The sequence below is a fragment of the Lactuca virosa genome, chromosome 4 (assembly GCF_052849685.1).
Source record: "Lactuca virosa cultivar CGN04683 chromosome 4, Lactuca_virosa_CGN04683_v6, whole genome shotgun sequence".
In the NCBI taxonomy this organism is placed as follows: Eukaryota; Viridiplantae; Streptophyta; class Magnoliopsida; order Asterales; family Asteraceae; genus Lactuca; species Lactuca virosa.
In genome coordinates this window covers 280,075,856-280,088,327 of record NC_136429.1, presented here as the reverse complement: position 1 = coordinate 280,088,327, position 12,472 = coordinate 280,075,856, and the positions used below count along the sequence as shown (strand labels likewise).

Here is a 12,472-nt window from a genome sequence, read left to right as displayed (position 1 = left end):
CACTTTAATTTTCTATCGGACTACTCTAAGTGTCCGCCAGTTGGTCCGGGTGATCAATGCGGCCACGTGATGTCTTCCTTGTTCTCCCTACTGTATAGGAATGTCATGCCGTCGTCCTCCCTTCTGTATAGGGGTTTGTCATTGCTCAGAAGTGGAACCTTCTCAAGTTCCTTGCACTCCATGTCCTTGGTATTTGTCTTCCCTCTGGGGTTTCCAGGGAGTATGATCCATTGCGGTGTGCCTCTGTAACTTTGTATGGTCCCTCCCACGTCTGGCTCAACTTCCCACGGGGCTAGGCATAGCTAACTTCATTCTTTCGCATGACATAGTTTCCAACCCGGAAAGCCTTGTCCCTGACTCGCTGATTGTAGTATCTTTCCACTACCTTTTTGTAGGTGGCCTGGCGCATGCTTGAACGCTCTGTCGTTCTTCCAGGAGGTCCAGGTTTTCCCTTAGATTTTCATTGTTTTCTCGCTCCTGGAAATACTCTGTTCGTATTGACCCTATCATAATTTTTTCTGGTAGCATCGCCTCCGCCCCATACGCCAGGCTGAACGGTGTTTCCTTTGTGCTGGTCTGTGGCGTGGTTCGATATGACCAAAGGACTTCTGGTAGCTCGTCTACCCAGTTACCTTTTGCTTTGCCTATCCGCTTCTTGATCCCTTGCACCAACGTCCTATTGGACACCTCTGTTTGTCCGTTGGCTTGAGGATGGGCTACGGATGTGAATCTTTGCTCTATTCTTCTTTCGCTACACCAGCCCCTGAAGGGGTTTTCGGCGAACTGCAAACCATTATCACTGATTAAGTTTTTGGGTAATCCAAATCTTGTTATGATGTTCTTCCAAACGAATTTGATTATCTATTTGCTAGTGATACACGCCAGCGGTTCGGCCTCTATCCACTTTAAGAAATAATCGACCGCTACAACTAAGAATTTTACTTTCCCTGGCGCTTCTGGGAAAGGACCTACGATATCGATTCCCTACTGATAGAAAGGTCACGGGCTGACTATACTTGTTAACTTGGATGGTGGTACCCCTTGTGCCGGCGAGAAAGTTTGACATTCTACGCAAGCCCGGGTTAATTCGACTGCGTCCTGGTGTACGTCTGGCCAGTAGAGCCCCATGCATAGCACTTTGCCTGTGAGCGCATGTGCTCCCTCATGGGCTCCAGCTAACCCTGCATGGGCTTCCTTTAGAGCCTGCTTCCCTGACTCACCATCTATGCACTTGAGCCATGGAGTCGTATGGCCTTTTCTATACAGTGTTCCCCCTAGGATTGCATATTGGGGGGATCGTATCCTTGTTTTCCGCGCCTCCCCGTGGTCATCGGGAAGTATGTCGTGTTGCAAGTACTCCATGATGGGTGTCATCCAGTTGGGTTGCGCTATTGATATGGAATCAACCTGGCATTCGTCGATACTCCTTTCTATCAGTACTTCTACCAATACTTCCTTTGAGAGATGTCCGAAACATGTTGATGCAAGTTTGTTGAGGGCATCTGCTAGCCTGTTATTTCCCCTCGAAATCTGCTTTATAGTGAAACTCTTTAGTGAGCTCGTGATTCGTTGTACCGCCTTAACATACTTCTCCATTCGTTTATACCTTGCTTCGAATTCCCCTGAGACTTGGTTGGCTGCTAGGCGTGAATCGGCCAGAGCCATAACCCACTCCGCCCGCATTTTTACTGCCAATCTAAGTCCAGCCGGCAAGGCTTCGTATTCGGCTTCGTTGTTGGACGTATGAAATTCGAAACGTAAAGCGTATGTGACTTCTTCGCCCGTGGGGCTGGTGAGGATTAGCCATACGCCTGACCCTTCTTTACTGGAAGCCCCGTCCGTGTAAAGGGTTCATTGCTGGTCGGTCTTCCCCTGCGACTCTCCTTGCAATGTCGTGCCGGCTGCTTTTTACTGGAGTTCCCCTGGGATTTCGAGTAAGAAATCCGACAATGCCTTTCCCTTGATGCTTACTCTGGGGTGATAGTTGATGTCGTGTTCTCCCAGTTCTATGGCCCATTTTGCTAGTCGTCCTGACGTTTCTGGTTTCAGGAGTACTTGTTTGATCGGGCAGCTAGTCAATACTTCTATTTGGTGGGCCTGGAAGTACCGACGGAGCCTGCGCGCTGCGTAGATTAGGGCGAGCACTAGTTTCTCGATGATTCGGTAATTGGTTTCGGGTCCCTGCAGGGCCCGACTCACAAAGTAGATCGGGAGCTGCCGTCCCTGCCTCTCGACTACCAGCACTGCTGAAATGGCGTCTCTTGATGCGGACAGATAAACTTGCAATATTTCTCCGAGTATTAGGCTAGCCAGAGTGGGGAGTGCATGGAGCGCCTTTTTTATCTTCTGTAGTGCCGATTCGGCTTCTGTCGTCCATTGGAAATTGTTCTTTTCTATGCATCCTTTGAGCGTATGGAACAGTGGCATGGCTTTTTCAGCTGACTTGGAGATGAAACGGTTGAGCGTTGTTAGCTTTCCATTCAAGCCTTGTGCATCCCTCAGCGTGCTAGGCGAAGGCGTTTCCTCGAGTTCACTTATCTTGGCTGGGCACAGCTGGATTCCCTCCTTTGTCACGTAATACCCCAGGAATTGTCCCTCTTCTACCCCGAAAGTGCATTTGGCAGGGTTTAACTTCATATTAGCTCCCTCCAAGGTTTGTAGTGTCTCCTCTACGTCTCGTAACAGCTTCTGCTCTTCTGGGATTTTTATGACCATGTCGTCGACGTAGACTTCGATGTTTCGACCGATTTGGTTGGCGAACAAAGAGTCGACGAGCCGCTGGTAAGTTTCTCCAGCATTCTTTAGCCCAAACAACATTTTTGTGTAGCAGAAGGTACCATGATCTGTGTAGAATGCTGTCTTCTCTTCGTCGTTTTTGCTCATCAAGATTTGATGATGCCCCTTGTATGCGTCTAGGAAGCATTTCCACTGGAATCCTTTTAGGGACTCTACCTTCTGGTCTATTTCTGGTAACGGGTAGCAGTCTTTGGGGCATGCCTTGTTGAGATCTGAGTAATCGATGCACATACGCCAGCTACCGTCGTGCTTTTTTACCATTACTGGATTAGCGATCCATGTAGGGAAAATTGCTTCTCTGAGGATTTCAACGCTGGTTAATTTGGCTACCTCTGTGTTGATCGCCTTGTTTCGGTCCCTCCCTTGGACCCGTTTCTTCTGCTTTATCTCCTTAATCCCTGGTTTTATCATCAGCTTGTGTTCTATGATTCCTCGGTCGACTCCCACCATGTTTGTGGGCATCCAAGCGAATACGTGCTTATACTTTTGTAGGAGCTGGACCATCACTCCTCTTGTCTCCGTGGGAAGGGTTGTTCCCACGATCACCCGATGGTCTGGGTATTCCTGGTTGATTACTTCTCCCCCGTACGACAAATCCGATCTTGGTCTCTTGGCTTCGGCTAAGATGTCCTTCGGTTGCATGATCTCGTAGCACCTGAGTTCCTTGGGGGCGTGGCTAAAATCATTCACGGTCCCTGGGTTGTGCTGAATTGGACTATCACGTGGATTGTTGACGGGACTGCTCCGAATTTCATTAGGGTCGTCCGTCCCAATATAATGTTATGCTCTGATGGGTGTTGTATGACTACGAAATCTACCAAAGCAGTCCGTCGCCTAGTTTTGTCTTGGCTGATCAGTGTAAATGGTAAGTGGATCATACCTAAGGGCCACAAAGTATGGCCAGTAAAGCCTGTGAGGCGGCCCGTAGCTGGTCTCAGTCCTTCCCTCCAGGCATTGGGTAGCTGTCGGAAACAGTGCTCGTAAATGATGTCTGCGGAACTTCCATGCTACTCTCTGGTCAAGTACATACCAATTATAGTTATGGGCTTAGACACCTAATCCAACACGTTTGGCCCAGGAGCTTCTGTCTCTCAAGCAGAAGACAGAAACAGTGACAGAGATTACGACGATGTTTCACAAGAGGGCGCTGTTTTGCCCTGAGCACGTGTCTACTCAGCAGGGACGTGTGAGCCGGTACTTGAGCATATTGAGGCGAGATATTCGGGAGTTCTTGGAGAACTCTTCATATCGGACATTGGCTGAGTTACAGACCAATGCCAAGAGGAGGGAGATTGAGCTGGAGTTTCAGGCTATAAGGGAGGAGGATTCTCAGGGTAGGGACAGGAGACCAGTACAGTCGCAGTCGGCGACCAAGCGGGCTAAGCCCGCTGATACAAGAGCAGGAGGCCAGAAGGGCCGTACTTGTGGCAAGTGCAACCAAACCGGCCGGCCGAGTGTCCTCAGCTCACACAGATTTAGCCCAGGCTTCTGCTCCTGCTGCTTTGCGCGTTACTGATGGCCGGCCGGTGAAGGCCGAGACTCCGAGAGCTCGTGGGAGAGCATTCCAGCTGACTGCAGAGGAGGTCCGCGCCGCGCCTGATGTTATTGCTGGTACGTATCTCCTTATTTATGTTATTTTGAGATTTGTTTATGCTTATATTGTGTTGCATATAGGTACTTTTCTTGTGAGTTTTATGCCTGCCTTGGTGTTATTTGACTCGGGTGCGAGTCGATCTTTCGTGTCTTTATCCTTTAGTCGTCACATTAGTGTTAGACGTGAGGCATTGAGCCGACCACTGAGGGTTTCTATAGCCGATGAGCATGCGGTTTTTGCCACTGATCTATTCCGGGGATGTGTTTTATAGATTTTCGGTGTTGATTTTCCGATAGATCTGGTGTAGATAGTGATGGGTGATGTCTGCGTCATAGTAGGCATGGATTAGTTGAGCCGGTTTGGAGTTGTGATTGACTGTGAGCGTCAGATGGTGACCATACGGGACCCTAGTGGGGGAGCACTTACTGTGTATGGCGAGGGAACTAGATCGGGATCAGCTTTCTACTCTGCCGCGAGGGCGAGGCAGAGTCTACAGCAGGGGTGCATGGGCTTTTTAGCATACGTTATGGATACGTGAGTTGCCACTAGGAGTCCGAGTTCTATTTCCGATGTTCCAGTTGTGTGTGAGTTCCCGAATGTTTTCCCCGAAGAATTTTCGGGTGTGCCTCCTAAGAGGCAGGTTGAGTTATGGATCGATCTGATTCCGAGGGCAGCGCTTATTGACAAGGCACCTTATCGCCTTGCGCCGCCTGAGATGCAGGAGTTGTCATCGCAGCTCCAGGAGCTGCTGGGGAAGGGTTTCATTAGACCGAGTAGCTCACCGTGGGGAGCGTCGATCCTTTTTGTCAAGAAAAAGGATGATTCACACCGAATATGCATCGATTACCGGGAGTTGAACAAGCTGACGATCAAGAACCGTTATCCACTACCGAGGATCGACAATTTGTTTGATCAGTGGGCGTCTTGGTTTTCGAAGATTGATTTGAGATCTGGGTATCATCAGATGAGAGTTTGCGAGGAGGATATTCAAAATACGGCCTTCCGAACTCGTTATGGGCATTACGAGTTTGTGGTGATGCCTTTCGGGCTCACCAATGTATCGGCAACGTTCATGGGCCTCATGAACCGGTTGTGTAGGCCCATGTTGGATAGGTTGGTGATTGTGTTCATCGATGACATTTTGGTATACTCGAGGTCTAGGGAACATCATGAGGATCACCTACGAGAGATTTTTGGGGTATTAAGGATCGAGAGGCTTTATGTCATATTCTCCAAGTGTGATTTCTGAGTACGAGAGGTCCAGTTCTTGAGACACCGCGTTAACTAGAATGGGATTTTGGTCGACCCGGCCAAGATTGAGGCAGTTATGCGATGGGAGGTGCCGAGATCCCCATCCGAGATCAGGAGTTTTCTGGGTCTGGCGGGTTACTATCGGAGGTCTATCATAGATTTCTCCAAGATTGTCTTTCCTCTCACCAGATTGTCCAAGAAGGGTGTTACATTTGTCTGGGGGCCCGAGCAGCAGGCTTCATGTGAGACTCTTCGCCAGAGATTGTGTGAAGTTCGAGTATTAGCCCTTCCGGAGGGAGTGGAGGACTTCGTAGTCTACTGTGATGCATCTATATCGGGGATGGGTGTTGTGTTGATGCAGAGGGGACACATGATAGCATATGCGTCGAGGCAGCTGAAGCCTCACGAGACGAGGTATCCCACCCATGATTTGGATTTGGGGGCGGTGGTATTCGCCCTCAAGATTTGGCGGCACTATCTTTATGGTGTCTGATGTACCATATACACGGACCATAAGAGCCTGAAGTACCTTATGGATCAGCCCAACTTGAATATGAGACATAGGAGGTGGTTGGATGTAGTGAAAGACTATGACTGTGATATTTTGTATCACCCTGGCAAGGCTAATGTGGTAGCCGATGCCATGAGTCGTAGAGCAGCGGGTGCTCCGATCCGAGACATGTGCATGAGGATGACGGTGATGACTCCAGTCTTAGATACCATCCAAGAGGCCCAAGTGGTGGCCATGAGACCAGAGAACCGTAGGATAGAACAGGTGATCGGGCATATTTCTGAGTTTGAGACTGATGGTCGGGGGCTTATGACCTTCCGTGGGTGGATATGGGTGCCATATACGGGTGGAGCTCGACGTATTTTGATGGAGGAGGCCCATAGGTCGAGATTCTCAATCCATACGGGGGCCACCAAGATGTATTTGGACTTGAAAAGGGATTATTGGTGGCCCTGTATGAAGAGAGATGTGGCATGGGTAGTCGAGAGATGCTTGACCTATCGTCAGGTCAAGGCAGAGCACCAGCGTCCCCATGGCCAGTTGCAGCCTTTGGAGATTCCCCTGTGGAAGTGGGAACAGATCTCCATGGACTTTATTACCAAGTTACCGAGGACTGCGCGAGGTGTCGATGCGATATGGGTGATTGTAGATCGGTTGACGAAGAGCACTCACTTCCTGGCTATAAGTGAGAGCTCTTCTGCGGAGAAATTAGCCGAGATCTATGTTTGAGAGGTGGTAGCATGACATGGGATGCCTACATCGATAGGTTTCAGAGGTGGTTCGGGATGTGCATTTTACTTCCAGGTTCTGGAAGAAATTTCATGAGGAGTTGGGTACCCGATTGCATTTCAGCACCGCTTACCACCCACAGACAGAAGGGCAGAGCGAGCGGATGATTCAGACGCTCGAGGACATGCTACGCGCATGTGTTATGGACTTCAGTGGAAGTTAAGACACTTACATGCCCTTGGCTGAGTTCTCATACAGCAACAGCCATCACTCCAGTATCGGTATGCCTCCCTTTGAGCTTTTATACGGGAGGAGGTGTCGGACTCCCATCTGTTGGGGAGAGGTAGGGCAGAGAATGATGGGGAGCACTGAGATAGTGCTTAAGACGACATAGCAGATCCAGTAGGTCAGACAGAGGTTACTGACGGCCCAGAGTCGTCAGAAGAGTTATGCGGACCGGAGACGATCCGAGCTAGAGTTCTAGGTCGGAGATTTTGTCCTCCTGAAGGTATCCCCATGGAAAGGGGTGATCAGATTTAGGAAGCGGGGCAAGTTGGGCCCTAGATACATCGGTCCTTTCAGAGTGATCATTCGAGTGGGTAAGGTAGCTTATCGGCTAGAGCTGCCTGCAGAGTTGAGCCAGATTCATAACACCTTCCATGTGTTCCAGCTAAGGAAGTTTGTAGCCTACGAGACGGCAGTGGTCCCTTTAGATTACATTCAGGCTGATGATCGCCTGAACTACATTGAGAAGCCGGTGACAATTTTGGATAAGAAGGTGAAGGTCTTGAGGAATAAAGAGGTGCCCTTGGTTCAGCTTCAGTGGCAGCATCGGAAGGGATCCGAGTGGACTTGGGAGCCGGAGTCCGAGATGCGTGAGCAGTACCCAGAGTTGTTTCCAGATGGTGACTTCGAGGGCGAATTCTGATTCTAGTGGGGGAGAATTCTAACATCCCGACTCCCAGGTATAATATTTAATTAATTATATTCATTTTTGTCAGGGAACTCGATGAGTTGGAGGCCCCAACTCGCCGAGTAGAGATGGAGATAGCCATTTGATTTTTAGAGTCTACTCGACGAGTTGGAGGACCCCAACTTGACGAGTAGGAGCTGTGTGTGAAAACCCTAATTTTCAGGGTTTGTACCCTATTTAAAGAACCTTAAGCCCTTCATTCTGCCTCCCTAATCACTTTACCACCCTAAGAGAAACCCTAAACGAGCTGGTATCATCTGTGAGAGAGAGATAGGCTAAAAGTGTGTTATTTAGTGCATTCTTTGAAGAAGTTAGAGGAGAAAAAGGCTTGGAACTAGAAGGGATCCAGTACTATTTCAGTGTTAGCGGCCATTTGGAGGTAAAAAGTTCTCATCTTGACCATTTTTTTGTTAGATCTCTTCATTAGGGAGTTTATGGCCATTTCTATCTTCTCTATGAGTCTCTTAGTTGTTTGAGCATGTCTTGAAGATGAGACTTCAGAACTGGACGATATTAGGTCCCTTGGGCCTAAAGATTCAAGCTTTATCAAGTTTTAGCCAACTTTCATGCATTTAAAACCTTGTTGAGCTTTGGTTTGGCAACTTAGCCCTAGATGTCATGCATGAACATAAAGCTTGCAACTTTACGTGTTATTTTAGCCTTGGGAGGCTAGATCTAGAGTATAAGGCCTTAGTTCTGCTGAAAAACGTCTGAATGAGAAAATGGAATGAAGGGACTCGACGAGTTGGTGAGCCAACTTGACGAGTTGGTTATGGTTTTTCCCCGATAGTCTGGACACGTTACGAACTCGGCGAGTTAAGATGGATTTTTCATGATCTCTTAGAAGAAACGAAGGAACTCGACGAGTCACATAGATACACTCGACGAATTGGGTCAACATGGACTGTTGACTCGAGTGCTGACTTCCGTTGACTTTTAGGGTTTGGTCAGGTTGTGGATTATGGAGACCATGGAGGGGTAAAATGGTCTTTCACCCTTTCCGAGAGTTAGAAAAGGGGTTAGCTTAGCATCTTTGGAGTTGTTGTTATAAATTGTTAATTAGAGATGATTATGACATGTCGGCGGAGATTAGGCCGATCGTTGAGTACGAGACCTACTTGCTTACTTACTAGGCGAGTCTTCTCATTATACTTACCTGAGTGGTAATCATTGTGTGACCGGAGGGTCTTATGTGCTTATACTGAGTTATGTGATATATTATGCATTCTGTCTTTGTGATTTATGATGTATATCATTCTATGCCTTATTGAGTTACTTTGTGTTCGTGGGACCGGAGGGTGTTCACTAAGATACAGGACCGGAGGGTCCAAACCGAGCTATGAGACCGGTGGGTCTTCACTGAGACACATGACCAGAGGGTCCTTATCGATATATAGCCATGAGAGGCTAATTATTTGTGTGTGGTATTTTGGGGAACTCACTAAGCTTCGTGCTTACAGTGTTGTGTGAAATGTGTTTCAGGTACCTCTCAGGATTGCGGGAAAGCGTCGGCTTGATTGTACACACCAGCTTGAGATTATGTTGTTTTGAGGATTCTGGGATATTATCAAACAATTTGTTGTCTTGTGTTTTGAACAACTTATACATTGGGTTTTGGGAAATGTGAGATTGTGTTATATGTGGTTTTAAAAATGAAAAAAAAATTGTTTGAAAATTTAGAGCGTTACAAAACTTTAAAAATTTATACCTGGGAATCGGGGTGCTACAATTTTAATGACATATGATTACTAAAATGTTAACTATATAATTTTATTCCGCGCAATGCACGGATATTCGCTTAGTTCTATTATAAACATGATTTAGTGATGATCACTTTGTATAAAATTAACATTTCAAAATATAGTTCGGTTAGATTCGACTTATATAGGCTTCAGCCTTAGGGTGGCTTACCGTTAAAAAAATAAACTTGTAAAATATAATTTTCATCATTAATATTTCATACGTTATGTTTTATTCTAGCTAAATAATGTACGGTATGTTACATGTTTAAAACTTTTCAAAATAATATTTCGTACATTATATTTTATTCTAGTTGGTAGCTATAGCTTGTTAATCTTTAGAGTTAGATCAATTGATTGAATGTGGATTTTTTTTTTCATTTCCATCATTTGTTTTTTCTTAAATCAGTAAAATAAAGATGTAATATATATATATATATATATATATATATATATATATATATATATATATATATATATATATATATATATATTTGTCTTGTGTTTTTACTTTTATGTTTTCATGATTTTTTAATAAGCAAAATGAAAGATATAAAAGTTCAATTTTTTTTTGCTTTTTTGTAAATGAATGAATAAAAAACAAAAATATTGCCACTAAAGTAGTTATATTCTAGATTAGCCTATTTTATATAAAATAGAAAAAAAAATTAAAAAATTAACTTTTATATTTTTCATTTTGGTTATTAAAAAAATCATTATAAAAATATAAAAGTAAAAAAACTGACAGAAAAGAAAACACAAATATAAATATTACATCTTTATTTCACTAGTTTAGGAAACAACACATGATGAAAATGAAAAAAAAAAATTCCACATTCGATCAGTTGATCTAACTCTAAAGATTAACAAGCTATAGCTACTAGCTAACTAGAATAAAATATAATGTACGAAATATTATTTTGAAACGTTTTAAACATGTAACATATCATACATTATTTAACTAGAATAAAATATAATGTACGAAATATTAATGATGAAAATTATATTTTACAAGTTTATTTTTTTAACGGTAAGCCACCCTAAGGCTGAAGCCTATGTAAGGCGAATTTAACCCGACTATATTTTGAAATGTTAATTCGATACAAAGTGATCACCACTAAATCATCTTTATAGTAGAATATTTCACACATATATATGAGCTACAAGGCAAAGATCATTCCGCTTATGCATGGTTATTCCTTCCATCGCCTCAAAGTCTAAGTCTTCCTTCCTCATGCCATCGGGCAATGCCCAATTAAACAAGTAAACAAGATTCGCAAGCAATAACTCCACTGTGACAACACCCATCGAGATTCCAGGACAAATTCTTCGACCAGCTCCAAATGGAATGAACTCAAAATTATTCCCTCTAAAATCAATATCACTACCCAAAAACCTTTCTGGTAAGAACTCCTCTAGGTTCTCCCAAGTGTCTGGGTCCCTTCCAATGGCAAATGCATTCACGTAAACTACGGTTTTATTCTTGATTTTGTAGCCATGTAAAATGACATCTTTCTGACTTTCTCGAGGTACTAAAAGAGGAGCCGGAGGATATAACCTCAAGGTCTCTTTTACAAACGCCTTCAAATATGTGAGCTTTGAAAGATCATCCTCATCAACTCTATCTTTCTTTCCAACTACATTTCTCACTTCTTCTTGTGTTTTCTTCATTACATTGGGGTTGTTCACTAATGACGTCATTGCCCAAATCACTGTAGCGGCACTAGTATCTGTCCCAGCTGCCAGGATATCCTAACACGAGAACAACAACAATATCAGGCGTTAGAACAAAGAAAGCAGCGAGTGAAAGGTTAAGCCACTATAAAGAAAGATCCTAAACAATACCTTAGTTAAACGCAAAGGCATAACAAGTTTAAATATATATGAAAAATTGAATCATATTGATGAAGTAGACTACGTTTCATTATTGTCATGTGAGTGGTGGTTGTTGGAATTATGGTTATCCTTCTACTATTAAGTAGATCCACTCTACCCCTCCTGCTATAACATGCAATAATTTACATATCCTCTATAAATTATATTAGAAAACATATTACAGAATCCATACCACTCACTTGCTCTTGGGGCCGGTTGTCGTATACTTTTAGATAATAGTTTATTAGTTTTAAGTTACCACAAAAATGATATATATACGATAAATTAATTACTTCATTGAATTTAGTTCATCAATATACACTACAAGAATAACTATCTATGGGACGACACCTATCCCGACGACAGATGTCATCCCTACAAGCAAGACTATACCGATGACATGTCTTCGGCAGAGCTTTTGCCAACTATGACCAATTTAGTTTTACCGGAAACGTTATGCAGACGACATGTCGTCGGCACAGCTTCGGCGGGAAACGAAAACTTTTACGCGGTCTTCCGAAATTCTATGGCAACGACATGTTGTCGGTATATGTCACGATAAATGTAATTTACATTTATTTTTATTCCATGGTGCAGAAAGAAGAAACGATACCGTTTTGGGAGATCTATCCCGACGACATGTCGTCGCCTTGCCACACGCTGGCAATCCGCGTGAAAAGGCTATCCCGACGACTTGTTGTCGGTATAACCCTCTATTTTTAATTTTTTTATTTCAGCAGTTAAACAAAACGATGTAGTCTTTGGTACCTTATACCGACGATATGTCGTAGGCATATGGTTTAGCCCCATCAAGACCAGAGACGTCGACGATTGCATTCTTTTTGCATAGTTTCTCTCTTTCTCTCTTTCTGTCGACGACCAAACCTCTTCCGGTCACTCCCATTCACTGGAAACTAGCAGGTATGCTTCTTTATCATTCTATTCTTCCTAATTTTGTGATTGGTCAAGATTTTTACTTTGGTTTTGAGGTTTTTTGTTGGGTT

The 12,472-nt window shown here is 44.3% G+C and overlaps 1 protein-coding gene across 1 annotated transcript; it reads right to left on the bottom strand.

Annotated features, from left to right (window-relative positions):
- Nucleotides 1-381: 381 nt before the first annotated feature.
- On the bottom strand, nucleotides 382-1,683 carry LOC145105921 (uncharacterized). Its single transcript, XM_079042983.1, has 2 exons — nucleotides 1,108-1,683; nucleotides 382-783 (listed from the first exon to the last, which is right to left on the bottom strand). The coding sequence occupies exons 1-2, from the start codon at nucleotides 1,681-1,683 to the stop codon at nucleotides 382-384; spliced, it is 978 nt and encodes a 325-aa protein (XP_078899109.1).
- Nucleotides 1,684-12,472: the final 10,789 nt, after the last annotated feature.